General features: G+C 37.9%; 1 protein-coding gene across 1 annotated transcript; it reads left to right on the forward strand.

Annotated features, from left to right (window-relative positions):
* Positions 1-1,830: 1,830 nt before the first annotated feature.
* Positions 1,831-3,859, forward strand: LOC115972773 (B3 domain-containing transcription factor VRN1-like). Its single transcript, XM_031093030.1, has 3 exons — positions 1,831-1,932; positions 2,827-3,186; positions 3,578-3,859. The coding sequence occupies exons 1-3, from the start codon at positions 1,831-1,833 to the stop codon at positions 3,857-3,859; spliced, it is 744 nt and encodes a 247-aa protein (XP_030948890.1).
* Positions 3,860-14,488: the final 10,629 nt, after the last annotated feature.

Raw genomic sequence — 14,488 nt, forward strand, 5'->3', positions numbered from 1 at the left:
CCTCAGAAAGGAGGCAACTTCTGAAGAGAACAAAAAGAAGGTGTCACTCAAATGCTATGACTCCATGTTTGCCTAAAACCATTGTTGGCGGATGCTGTCCAAGTTTCAACTTACAATTGTGAAGAATGTTTAAAATGCAGAAATTGAACTTTTTATTTTTGTATATCAACTGATTTAAATGCATAGAGGCTCTTTACTTACAAATAAGCTTGTATATATGGATGATTTTTTTATTCGCGTAATGCAAATGGGGGAATGTTACTGATGGATGTGGTTGGTTATGATTTGTATGGATGACTTGTTGTTCACAGCATGGTTGTCAGCAGGTCCACTTTTACTATGAATAAGCACGATACTAAATGGGTGTGAACAGTGCAAGTCGCAAGCAAAACTACAAGTAGAAAGGTTATACTAAATGAAACTCGATTTTCCAGCTAAGGAGTTACGTTACAGTCCATTTTCAATCCCCTTCGACTGTATCCATTCTCAATTCTCAAGTATCTGGGTTACTCGATTTCTCTAGATCCGAGTTACGTTCAACATAACTCGATTTATAGGGTACCGAGTTACGTTGGAGAGCACTCTACACAGCTAGATTCCTCTTGGACTGTATCTGGACCAGTCAAGGTAACTCGATTTCCTTATAACCGAGTTATGTTGAGAAGAACTCGCTATCTGTAGCTTCGAGATACGTTGAAGACCATTGTGCACACTTAGATTCCTCTTGGACTGCCTCTGGACCAGTCCAAATATCTGGGCTGGGTCGGGAAGCCAGTCAACGTAACTCGATTTAGTTATTACCGAGTTATGTTGAAAATAACTCGCTATCTGTAGCTTCGAGATACGTTGAAGACCATTGTGCACACTTAGATTCCTCTTGGACTACCTCTGGACCAGTCCAAATATCTGGGCTGGGTCGGGAAGCCAGTCAACGTAACTTGATTTAGTTATTACCGAGTTACGTTGAAAATAACTCGATATCTTTAGCATCGAGATACGTTGAAGACCATTGTCTACACTTAGATTCCTCTTGGACTGCCTCTGGACCAGTCCAATTATCTGGGCTGGGTCAGGAAGCCCAGTCAACTTAACTCGATTTAGTTATTACCGAGTTATGTTCAAAAAAACTCGATATCTATAGCATCGAGATACGTTGACCACCATTGTCTACACTTAGATTCCTCTTGGACTCCCTCTAGGCCAGTCCAATTATCTGGGCTGGGTGGGGAAGCCCAGTCACCGTAACTCGAGTTACGCATTACCGAGTTATGTTGAGAAAAACTCGATATCTCTAACGTCGAGATACGTTGAAGACCATTTTCTACATGTAGATTCCTCTTGGACTGCCTCTGGACCAGTCCAATTATCTGGGCTGTGTCAGGAAGCCCAGTCAACGTAACTCGATTTACGTATTACCGAGTTACGTTCAAAAGAACTCGATTTCTGTAGCTTCGAGATACGTTGAAGACGTGTCTACAGTTAGATTCCTCTTGGACTGCCTCGGGACCAATCCAATTATCTTAACTCGATTTCTGTATAAGCGAGTTATTCGCATGTAACTCGATTTCTGTAGTATCGAGTAATTCTACTTTAACGTGATGTTCAGGATATCGAGTTACTTCCAATCGAGTTACTTCCAAACCACCACACATAACATGGATTCCTCTGAGATACACTGCGCACAGCATGGACTCCTTTTAGTCCCAGTACACATAACTCGATTTCTTAATAATCGGGTTATGTGTATGACCAACCCACTATTTAGTGCTCAAACGTACGAAGCAGCAACTGTTCAACTTCTTCTCAGCGAAAGTTTGGAGAACCAGAACAATGGCTTCTGAATGGCGGAGAGACAACGACGATGGTCCTGCTGATCGGTCCCCACACTTTTTCAAGATTATTCTGCCGAATGCTGTTCAGGAAGGAAAGCTTGTAAGTATGCTCAAATTTATAAACTAGATTCCTCTGAAAATCATATGCTAATATACACTTCGTACACTTCATCTTCTTTATTTGTGATTCTTGAAAAAATGTACATTTGTTACATGTAGTCAGAAAAACTTTCATTTTGCAATACGTAGGTTACACTTTAAGAAGAACACAGTCACATAACAGAGCACTTTTGCATCGAACACTTTTATATGAACAAAAAATGAAACAGGGATAAGCGCATGGTAGAGATTGAGGAAAAATAAATACAAAGCAAGAGCAGATGGCATTTTTTTGAAAATGTGATAGGGCTTATAGGGTCACCACAGATTTATAACTCAATTTAAACTGTGAAACTGTGTCCTGGGATCAAACTAGGATACAGAAATCATTCACTCTTTTTATCATTTGTTTTTTAGAGTTCACAAACTTATGAAGTGGCTAAGTGGTAAAAATTACTACGTCTAAATCCAAATCCTGCCCATAAACAAAAGTGGGTCATCTTCAATGTTTCCCCAACACCCCAAAACCAAATCACAGAAACATTATCAAAATACAACATTTCCCCAAAATTTTTTACATTTCAACAACAACAGAGAAATGTAAAATGTTGACAGCTGTTGATGGTTATTTTGGTTATAAGATTAGGTTGTATAATTTGGTTTCAAAATTCATAAGATTTGTTACTGTTATAACTATTAAATATAACGTCAATGTTGCAGGATTACATTTTATTTTGTTTGATTTTCTTTTCTTTTTTGTGTGGGGGTGGGGGGCTGTAACTAAGAAGTATTCTGCCATCATTCAAACTTTTATTTTCTAGCATTGTGTATAAGGATTGATTGCATGTGTTTATTTCCCTAGACTGTATTTATGTTATGAAGATTCTTTTTACAGCGGATTCCAGATAAGTTCGTGCAGAAATTTGGAGTGGACATGTCAGATATGGCCTTTCTCACTATTCCAAATGGTAGAAAATGGAAAGTCAAGTTGACACAACATGCTGGGGGGGTTTGGTTTCAAAATGGTTGGTCCGAATTTGCAAGCTCTCATGGTGTAGCCGTGGGGCACTTGCTGGTTTTCAAATATGAAGGAAATTCACAGTTTGATGTACTCATATTTGATGCCACTGCAACAGAAATAGACTATTCTTTAGACGACGAACTCCAAGTTCATAGGATCGAAGATGATGAGAGTGATGACAGCTCTGTTGAAATCATCAAACACTTTTATAGGGGAGAGGGTTCAAGTTTGAATGTTACATTTTTGTAAGCAACTGGTTGATTTGTTTAGCTTCTGCTCTATTAATTTTATGTGCATGACTTCGTATTTTCAACTTCTTTCAGGATCAGCCCATCCTAAGAAAGACGGTGGTATAGCTAAAAATCTTGTTATAGCCAATGCTTTTAAATCAGAAAATCCCCTTTTCACTAAAATGTAATATTTTTGTAATTTAGAAATGCAACTCCCATTAACTATCATTTTTCATAGATCAATTAGAAAGATTGTCACACTAGATACTTGTGCCTAGACATTTTGTTGGTAATGATTTTTTCTTATTTGTGTTTTTAGGTGAAAAGATGTAGATCAATTAGATACTTGTTGCTGGAATATATTTGTTAAATATCTATTATTGTTCCTTATACAGAGTTTACCCCAAGACATTATCAACTACTTACCAAGAGACAGGTTTACCAAGGACTACACCAAAGCAAGTATACTCCCTGTCAAGCTCCAGATTGTGGACCGATTATGGCCTGTGAAGCTATACATTTATGAACGAAGTGGGGGTTCATCATATGTCGTATCAGCTGGTTGGTTTGCATTTGTGAGGGAAAATAGTTTGCAAGTAGGAGATGTTTGCGTATTTGAGCTGATTATGAGGGACGGTGTTGTGTTAAACGTCCACATTTTCAAGTGCCAAGACTAAGTGGTTAGGGTGGATGCAAAGTGATGATAATATTATGTGATGTTTAGAGTGTGTTTACTTTGCAACTTTACTATTCATCCCTATTTTGTTCATCCCAGTTTGCAACTTTATTGATTGGGTACTTTTGTGATGTTTAGAGTTTCACTCTTGGAAAATTTTTAATTACTATGATGAACTTTCATCTGTATTTTAAAATGAATGTGATGTTGTATTTTTTTCTGCGCTTTTTTGTTTGTATTTTAGGGGGGTCAACATTGTTATTGCTATAGGATTTTGTTCTTTTCAGATGACATTGTTGTATGTTTTGTATATATTGTAACACTTTAATACAATAACACCATGTGCAATAATTTTTAGTCATTATTTTTGATGTTTGCAAATTTAGATGTTTAAAAAATAAGTGAGAAGTTAATCCATCAATTGTGTCAATCAATATAATGTGGCAAATTGAAAAGCTTGATAGCTAAATTTTCAAAATTTCACTTGGTAGCAAGTTTTCAAATGTTATAGATGAAGTTGGAACTTCTTGTAAACTGCAAGGACTAAAATAGGTACCGTTTTATTCAATGAACTTGATGAATCGTTGCTCAAAGAAAAATATCATTGTTTCCTGAAAAATCTTTGTATCTTACAAATGAATAACACAAAATACTGGTGAAATATGTACCAATACGCTATTTGCAGCCAAATTTTCCACGGCTCCTTTGCCAGCTATAAAACCACGACCAAGAGGACTGTATGGAACTATTCCAATGCCAAGTTCCCTGCATGTACAAAAACATTAAAATTCGAGAGAGCATACTCATGCTTCTGGATACGATAATTAAATTATATTGAAATCAAATCTACACAAAATGGATGATATTTTTTTTGTTGTTGCAGTAGTCCTTCAAAAGAACAGTAGTGTTGCAAACGCAAGGATGAATATAAGGGGAAAATAAAAAAGGAGAGAGATTTAGGATACACGGAAACATTGAAGACACCAAGATATCCCTTATAGAAAAACATCATCTTTGAACTAAACAAACCTGCAAACAACATCTGTCAGACTCCTATCATAACTGCTGCCATTAACTGCTTATGAAAGTGGGTCATCCACACGGCAGAAATGCAAGTAATTCTATCATTGTCATAAGGAATCATGAGTCTGGATTATTTCTAAATCCATTTTCTCAAGAAATTTTCATGAAAACTGTGAAACTTACATTTTATTGAAAATCATATCACTAAAAAAGAAGTAAATAAAAAATATTAAATAAAAAGGCTCCGCATGATTTTTGGAACAACTTAGAAGACTACTTGTAGCAGTCCCAAAATGGCAGAATGATGACACTAGAATTTAGGGCAGCCCTACAAATTTCTTATTGAAGGCAGGTAATGCTTACATCACATCACAAAAATAATCATGAACGGCAATTCTTTATGTTAGCTTCAGCCCCATAACATTACATTATATTGTACAAGGAAATTGAGGATCAGACACATGAATTGAGGTATCATAATTAACAAGCCCAGTCAACTTGTTATTGTCAATACCACACTAAATTAATGTTGAGAAATGATTACACCTAACAGGAAGATTAAGGGAGAAGAGGTCTATGGGTGAGACCAGTGAAAATAACTCAAGTTCTACAAAATTGAGTAACTCTACAAATAACTCGCTTTATGATGTATCCATTTATATGCAAGCCATTACACACAGAAATTGCATTCTTGAGATATTCTACTGCAAATAACTCGATTTTACCGGAGTTCGATTTTGTGCGAGGTAGCCATATACAGTTGGATTCCTCTTGGACTGCATCTGGACCAGTCCAAATATATGGGCTGGGTGGGTGCATGTGTACAACGTAACTCGATTTTCCAAATCTCGAGGAATTTGAATTCGTGTGATTATCCACTGCACAGAACTCGATTCAAGTAGAATCGAGTATTGTGGCAGGCCTACCTTTAAACTTCGATTCGTCTTGGACTGCATCTGGACCAGTCCAAATATCTGGGGGCCCAGAAAAATAACTCTAGTTATGTATAATCGAGTTATTTGAAATTAACTCGTTGTCTGCAACATCGAGTTATGAGAAAGCTGTTCCACCATTAACTAGATTCTTGTTATTTGTGCTACACATAACTCGATTTACGGACAGTCGGTTTATGTGCAAGCCCTTGTGCTGAACATTTGATTGCATGTAACTCGATTTCCGGAAAATCGAGTTATATGGACATTACAATCTATTACCCATTTTTATTAACTCTTCCCCAGTTTTGCAGAACTTGCAGTTGTCCGAAATTACATCTTCGATTGCTCTCACTTCATCCGGCTAGAACCCACAATTTCCCGCGCAAATTCGTCGAGGATTTTACATAGTAAGACTCTTTTAACGGTTGCTGTCTTTGAAATTACACATTGTTGGTGCATTATTCTCAAATTTTGCATTTTGATGCTTCACACTTCTATGTCTATGTCTATGAAGATTGTGATGAAATTGGGTGTTTGGATAGTCAAATGCATTGTTGTTAGTAAGGTTGCCTATGTCATAGGTTGTCTTCCTTCCACAAAATGAACTTGCCAGTGGCTCCATATGTGTGTGGTATAGATATATGTTGGTTGTATGTCTAAACTGTACATTGTGCAATTTATTTTCTGTTTTTTGTAGAAGCTGGTGAAACTTACTACATGTAGCTACGATGGTATGATATATGTCAGTTCCTAAATCCACTTGTATGTTTCCTATATAATAAGACTTCTGTTATATACTCTAGGTCTCTAACTTCAAATTATTGACTCGGACCAAAATGCATTACAATTATTGCACCAACTAAACAACCCGTGAATAAGAATATTGTTTTTTCATTGTGTTGTTGTAAACTGCTCTAGACAGTATATTGTGTGCATGATTTTCTACACATGGTATCTGGTTACTCTTCAATTTTTGTTCTCTGCTTCAAACTTCATTTTGGTTCTGTTTTTGTGTGAGCTAATCGTGTTTGCACTACTGACCATCGATTAGTTATGGGTTCGAAGAGGACTAAGAGGGGAAAATGCAAAGCTGCATCCGAACCTGAAGTGGTGTTTGATCAATTAAGGTTCCTCACGCCAGAAAATGAGCAAACCTTTGAAACCTTGATTAAGAGTAGGCGTATTTGGGGAGAAAGGCAAATCAATTTACAGGAACTGCATCCTTTTGTTCGTGAGAATCTACAGTCTAGGCATTGGCTGTCCCTATGTACAAACATACAACCCCCTCCAGCTGACTTGATTAGAGAATTCTATTCAAATCTATCGGTGCATGAGGATCTTAGTGGTCACAAGGTGGCATCGTCCATACGTGGTGTACCGTTTACAATAACTAGGGAGCATGTATCTAAAGCCCTTGATGTACCTATAATTTGTACACCTACTTATCCAAACTCTATGTCTCCTCGTATTGATGATGTTATGGATGTTCATTGTGGACGATCAAACAATCGGGATTCTGGCCGAAGTATTAGCTCAAGTGAGTTGACTGAGCTTAATTATATCTTCTTTAGGATAGCTTGTCACAACATTTTCCCTATCACTCATATCCATACAATCCCTGTAGACAGGTGTATCTTGCTTTACGCCCTTGTCACCAATAGTTCCATTTGTTTTCCTTCCCTTTTCATCGAAACCATTGTGAAGGTGCGTAGGAGCAAGTATAAGAGGCATGCTTTGTTTTTCCCAGTTCTCATCCATAGGGTCCTCAAATATTTAGGATTAAAGAACTTTCCTTCCCACGAGTTGGTTCACATCCAAGCCTTTATAGGAGCCAAATTTCTGAAACAGCGAACTGCCCAAAAGAAGGTTGTCGACCTCAGTGTTGGTCCACCCAACAGACCACGAGTACGGTCTACTACTCGAGATGTTCAAGATGAGGACATGCATGGGGATCCCACATCTGTTGTTGCCGAGGATGGTGATGATGAGATAGATGTTGACACTGTTGATGCAGCGCATACATGCCCTCTTCCTCCCTCTACTGGAGATGTTCAAGATGAGGACATGCATGGGGATCCCACATCTGTTGTTGCCGAGGATGGTGATGATGAGATAGATGTTGACACTGTTGATGCAGCGCATACATGCCCTCTTCCTCCCTCTCTTCATGCTATGATGGAAACCATTATGACGACTCAGGCAACCCATGGTCAGCTTCTACATGGTCTTCTTGCCGAGGTTGGAGCTATGCGAGCGGACTTAGCTCACTATAGACGTCCTGTTCCACCTTCTACACCATCTGACTCTTGATGATTCACATTGGGTATTGTACCCAAGGGGGGGACAATTTTCAGTTCGTGGTTGCTATAACATATTTGGAGAATTGTATGACAGTTCTATATTTTGTTATTTTAGTGGCAATTTGAAGAACATGGTATCCGTTGAAAGTAATTTGATATATTAATATGATGGTTAGTTTCATGCCCATCATTACTATCATTAGTATTATTGAAATGGATGTAATGGTCTAAGAATTTTTTATGTTATTATGTGATTCTATATAATATCAAGTAGATCCAAGTTTGTGTGTAAATAACATTTATTTCATAATTCTGTACGACGCTCACGTGTTTTTAGATTATAGTAATTATTAATACAAATGGAAGGTTTGTGAAAGCACAATTCGTTTACAGGTTTTGATATTAACGATGAACCACCTAGGAGATTTTCCTTGGAACAATGGCTGAAGCTATATCTTGATTTCAGGCAACTATTTTTATTGGAGGTTTTGCTGAGCTTACATGTATTTTCCACTAATTGGATATTTTTGTCGATCTTAAATCAGCAATTATATTATTCTGAATTTGATCCTCGCCTGGACTATTCCTCATGCATCATATTTTCATTACAAAATTTATTGATGAAACCTTGCAGTGCAGACTCGTCGAAAAAGATAAAAGCGACACTTGGCATGACCTCATTCACTCTAGCATTAGGTCTAACGGATTTTTTTTAATCAAATATGAGGAATCCAAACAGGGGAAGCCCCTTACATAATATATTAGATAACAGTGAGCTGAAGATAATAAACATCGTGAAGTTTAAGTATGTTGTGAAGGACCAAACACGATTAAACAGATATAACAGTGAGCTCGAACATCAAATTTCTGAGAGTAAAGTGGTGCTTTCAACCTGTAAATGTGTATGGGACGTGATTGTTTGAGAGCTCAATTTCAGTGTTCAAGATGGTTTTACCATGTGCAATCTCTTCTAACCAACAGTCACAGATTATGAGAAGAGTGTTTTGACTACCATCCTTGAAAATGACCAACGATAATGAACACCCTGATGTTTAATGTTTTTACGAATAACCAAACACAATTAAACAGATATAACAGTGACCTTAAGCCACTAACATCAAAGTTCTAAGAGCAAAGTGGTGCTTTCAACCTGTAAATTATTATGGCACGCGTTTGTTTGAGAGCTTAGTTTCAGGGTTGAACATGGTTTTACCTATGTGCAATCTCTTCTAACCAACAGTCACGAATTATGGGAAGAGCGTTTTACCATCCTTGAAAATGACCAACGATAATAAACACCTTGATGTTTAAGATTTTGTAAAGGTAAAGTCCACAATTAAACAGATATAACCAGGAGCTCAAGCCACCACCAACATCTACGGTATAACAGATGTGGTATTCAGACCAAATTGGGCCTCGCTTCAAACCGACAAGTCTTTGACCACGATGTTTGATCGAATAGTCGAGTAAGTAGGTATTCCCTCAAATGCAGTCTCACATCAATTGGCTACGATTACAAGAGAAATTTCAGTGTTTCAGCTTGTGGCGCTACGTAATTTGTAAGAGTGATGGTTATGAGACCAAAGTGATGCTTTTAACCTGTAAATGTTTAATGACCAAAGATAATGAACACCGTCATATTTACACACCATGATGTTTACAGACATTCAAAATGACCAAATCACAGAAAACACTGTGATCTTCATAATTTATTTTGTGAAAGACCAAACATAATTAATAAATTAATATTGCGAACTTGTTGGTGAAAGACAAAACACAATTAATATAGCAAAGTTTGAAGGTGACCAAGTTCCAACTCTAAACACACGTCACCAGCCTGCTTCTGTAGCACCAACTGTAGTCATATCAAACTCCTTCAATCGCAGCACATGCGCCAATAGACGCTGCTGCTTAGTCAAGTCATGTTCGGTGCTTTACACGATGTGGATACCCAGGTCGACACTGTTTCACACCCACACTCACGTGAATACAGAATTGTGAAATTGGATGCACAGATGTCTCATTTACATCTACTGTTGCAACTACTGCCCAGCTTTGATGTGACATTAGGAACATTTAAAATCCTGTTCATATAGCGTTTTTCCTGAAGGGTTTGACATGATAGGCCCTAATAAGTGAAATTGTAATGCCTGGACCGTGAAATGAGGTTATAAATGCACCAGTGATATAATGTTAACTTTCTACCCCGCTAACTTCGTAGATTGATTAAGCTATGAGTCACAATGCCTCAACATCAAATCGTACAATGCGAAACAAGTTTGGACCTACTTCAACAAATGCATCATCACAAGTTCCAACAGATCAACAACTACATACATACACAGACCATTATGGAGGAAAATGGGTTGGAAAGAAGAGAGATTTCGTTAATATGCCAATATACACGTATGAGAGTCTTGGAAGCGTCGGACACATCATGGTCGGCAAACCTACAAAACTAAGTACAGATACCACCGCAATAGAGTTCACTATACCAGAACCACCATGGTCAACCCTATACGAGAAGAGGTGTGAGTTAGAGGTGTATTGTCGATGGCACGGGTTACGCGTTCCTAAGGCACGCTCTGCCGAGTTACCTAGAGATGAACCTGCCAACATACTTGCTCGTCTTGAACAAGAGAACAATCAAATGCAAAGGCGACTAGACCGTTTTCACGCAATCCAAAAAGCTAGGAAGCATCTAAAGGGGAAGGCGCAAGAGCGAGCCATGAAGTCTATTAATGAAATTACTGCGTTAGATGATGAAACAGATATTTCAGACTTCTCAGATTCAAGCAATGATGATTTCCAAAAATTTCTATACATCATGTGCAATACATGATGTTATTGTTAATGTGTGACAAATGATGATTATGTATGTTCAACTTTTGCAACTCTAAAGATTAGCTGTTTATTACTTTTGGCTAAGTTTATGTGAAATCACTTTCTCATTTTTTTCATACGTGTTCTTTGTTGCTACATTCAAGTAATGTGGGTCATGGACGAACAATGTCCTTTGCTTTGTAATGTAGGGAAAACCTTAGGAAGTGAAATGCCTCCAACTTATATTTATTGCACATTACTTGTAGGAAAATTTAATAGATTCAATACATACAGACTGATCCAAACCACATAGACCAACCGCGCATATGATTCAATAATACGAATAATTCTTTTATATGAGTTGTTTGAGTCACGATATAATATGCACGTATCTGTGTATCTTAGTTGTAATAGTGTCCTACTTTATATAGATACATTACATAAAGACTCGTCCAAACCAGACTAACCACTCACTCACTGAAAATCTATATGGCTCACCCAACACACTCTCACAACGATATTTGGTTTGCTTAAAAATAGGGTAAAGGACTAAAAGCCTGATCAGCCTTTCAAATGTTTCATTCAAGTTATTGGTTTGTTGTAGCATTGCTTGAAAGCTCCCTAATATTGCAATTGTGATGATCGGAAGCCATTGATGTAAAACTTGGAAGCATAGTTTTCTTCATGTAATTTTACATTGATGTTGAGAAAATGTAAATACATTTTCTACCTGCAAAGACTCCCTGAAAAGTTTGTAGGGAAACAGGGGGATAAAACTCTCTACTGTTGCTACACTCACTGCTCGTAATACTAGCATTTGGCAAGTGAGGTTGGAAAAGGCTAACACAGCTCGGCACTGTTCGGCGAAGTCATGTTCGCAGTTCTGCATGTGCTGCTCAACAACTCGACACTATTGAACCCTGTCCAGTCATATCATCCATGCTCACGTGAATAAACAGATATGCAACATTTTGCAATGCACTATTTTCAAGGATGCAGAGGACCCTTCAAAAGTGTAAGCAAATTTTTGGGGGTAAGATGTCCATCATTGCTACACTTGATTGATGTAGTTCTGCATGTGATACTCAACATCTCGAAACTATTGAACCCTGACCACACGTACCCATCCCCACTAACGTGAATACACATATGTACAACCCTTTGCAATGCACCGTTTTCGAAGAGGCAGAGCATCCCTGAATTGGCTATGCATCAATTTTGGGTGTGAGCTGTCCACCATTGGTACACAGATGTTGTTCGTAGTGCTACATGTGCTGCTTAACAACTTCGCACTGTTCAACCCTGTCCAGTCAATACACAGATATGCCTTCTTTTACAATGCACCGTTTTCAAGGATGCAGAGCATGGCTGAAAAGTTTATGATACATTGAACACAGCTCAGTACTGTCTCAACAAGTCATGTCAGATGAAGCACAGGAATTTTGAATAGTTTTGAACAAGACATACCAAACTGGTCAGAGAAAAGTCATAAAACCACATCCATCAAAAATAAACCATAGTAGTGATCAAAGTCCCTAATTAAATATAAGCATAAACATCACTAGTTTAAATTTTAAACAGGTTATCCTTGTCCAAACTCTGATGGTCAACCAAGTGAAATATTGAGACACTAATCACAACAGGAGTCCTTTCGATCACCTCATTGGCAGTGACATCTCCTTTTTCTAAATTATTGTCTTTCGAAAATGCAACCCAGCCTTCCCCGAATCTCATTGCTTAATATGTTTTGATGGAGGGTAATAGCACAAGACATTGATGTGTGACAAATTGCTTCCCAATAATATACTTGCTTCCCATATATGTTTCCAAGCCATATTTAAGAGAACATCATAATCACATTATGTATAAAGGCTCACCATATTATGTGGCCACGAGATACCCATGAAAGAAGGATTTTTAGGCTTCAATTTTTTGGCTGCTTGGATTGCTCTCTCTCTCTTCCTCTGGACATAATCGGTAATTTTTTAAGAACAAACTTTTCTCTGACTTCATGTTTTATGGGTTTGTACATTAAGGAAGAAATGTTTGTATCATCTTCATCTAAGTTTTTGATATTTTTACCTGATGATCTTCCAATTTACAATTCTTCCTACGTGGATATTGAATCTCAATGGCAGTCTTATCAAATATAACAATATGGAAGCTTGAATTTCCTTCATATCTGAAGACTAAAAAATAACCATAACAGATAGAATGGTATTCAGCGAAATCCTGCCAACCATTACAAAACCTAATGTTGTTATCAGCTTTCTTCAATCACACTTGCCAAATTCCACCATAGTGAGCAATGACTGTAGCTACGGTGGATAGCTCAGTATTGTTGAACCCTGACCAGAAGTACCCATCCACACTCACGTCAATACACATAGCAGCGCAGAAAATTTTGTGCATCAATTTCGGGTGTTATTGGTCCTATTGCTACATTGATGTTCGTAGTGCTGCTCAATAGCTTTGCACTGTTGAACACTATCCAGTCATATCACCTACACGCACGTCAATACACAGCTATGCATCCTTTTGCAATGCAGCATTTTTAAAGGATGTACCTATAGCATCCCTGAGAAGTTTATGATACATTTAACACAGCTCAACATTGTCTCGTCAAATCATGTCAGATGAAGCACATCAATGTTGAATAGTCTTCACGTGAATAAATACGCAACCTCTTTTGCAGTACACATCACCAGCCTGCTACTGTAGCACAAGCTATAGCCATATGAAACAGCTACCTCAACGAATCACATGCACCAACAGACGCCACTGAACAATATACTGTGAACTCATATCATCTTTATTCACGTGAATACTTATAGTCACATCCACCTGAATACTTGCCCTTGCAAAACCCCTATATAAAGTCCCATTTACATCTACCCTTGCAAAACATCTACACATACCGAAGTCCCATTTACATACATCTACCCTTGCAAAACTTCTACACATACCGATCTAAAGTCACATTTTCCAATGTCAATGCGTAATTGGATGCTACCTCGTTTTCCAAATAACTATAGAACGCAAAGAGATTCTGACGAGAGGGAATACTATGCCGGATTACAACAGGAGTGGGACTTTCGCATGAACGAGTCCAACGCTCTGCACAATGATCTCCTGCAAATCGGAGCGCCTCTTGTCGAGCGTAGCTCGCTCACACTGCCACGACAAAACATGCACCAATATGAGCGTGCAGTGACGAAAATAAAAAAAGAGAACAATCTTATGATACTTCGTAGGTCCAGGTATCATATGCTACAATTGGCGGAGGAGCAAGCCGTTGCAACAAATAGGCAACTCACTCCGGTAGAACGTAACAATGTCCTCAACTACGAGGACTACCTATCAGAATGAATACCACTGTGGTGTGTGTGTGTGTGTGTGTGTGTGTTATGTCTATGGTTAAGTTAATAATGTTAGTGTAAGTTATTTTATGTTTTCTGTGTTATGTCGTACGTGCTTATTGAAAAACATCATGTGTGAGAATATTTGACTTTTATGACTTATGTGAGAATAATCTACATTACGAATAAT

Source organism: Quercus lobata, chromosome 2, assembly GCF_001633185.2.
Source record: "Quercus lobata isolate SW786 chromosome 2, ValleyOak3.0 Primary Assembly, whole genome shotgun sequence".
Lineage (NCBI taxonomy): Eukaryota > Viridiplantae > Streptophyta > Magnoliopsida > Fagales > Fagaceae > Quercus > Quercus lobata.

What these genes read in the sequence shown, in the direction of transcription:
- LOC115972773 (XM_031093030.1), top strand. Translation starts at nt 1,831, where the DNA reads ATGGCTTCTGAATGGCGGAGAGACAACGACGATGGTCCTGCTGATCGG. An exon ending in CTGTTCAGGAAGGAAAGCTT is followed by an intron (nt 1,933 to 2,826) that starts GTAAGTATGCTC and finishes TTCTTTTTACAG; the next exon opens with CGGATTCCAGATAAGTTCGT. An exon ending in GAGAGGGTTCAAGTTTGAAT is followed by an intron (nt 3,187 to 3,577) that starts GTTACATTTTTG and finishes TTCCTTATACAG; the next exon opens with AGTTTACCCCAAGACATTAT.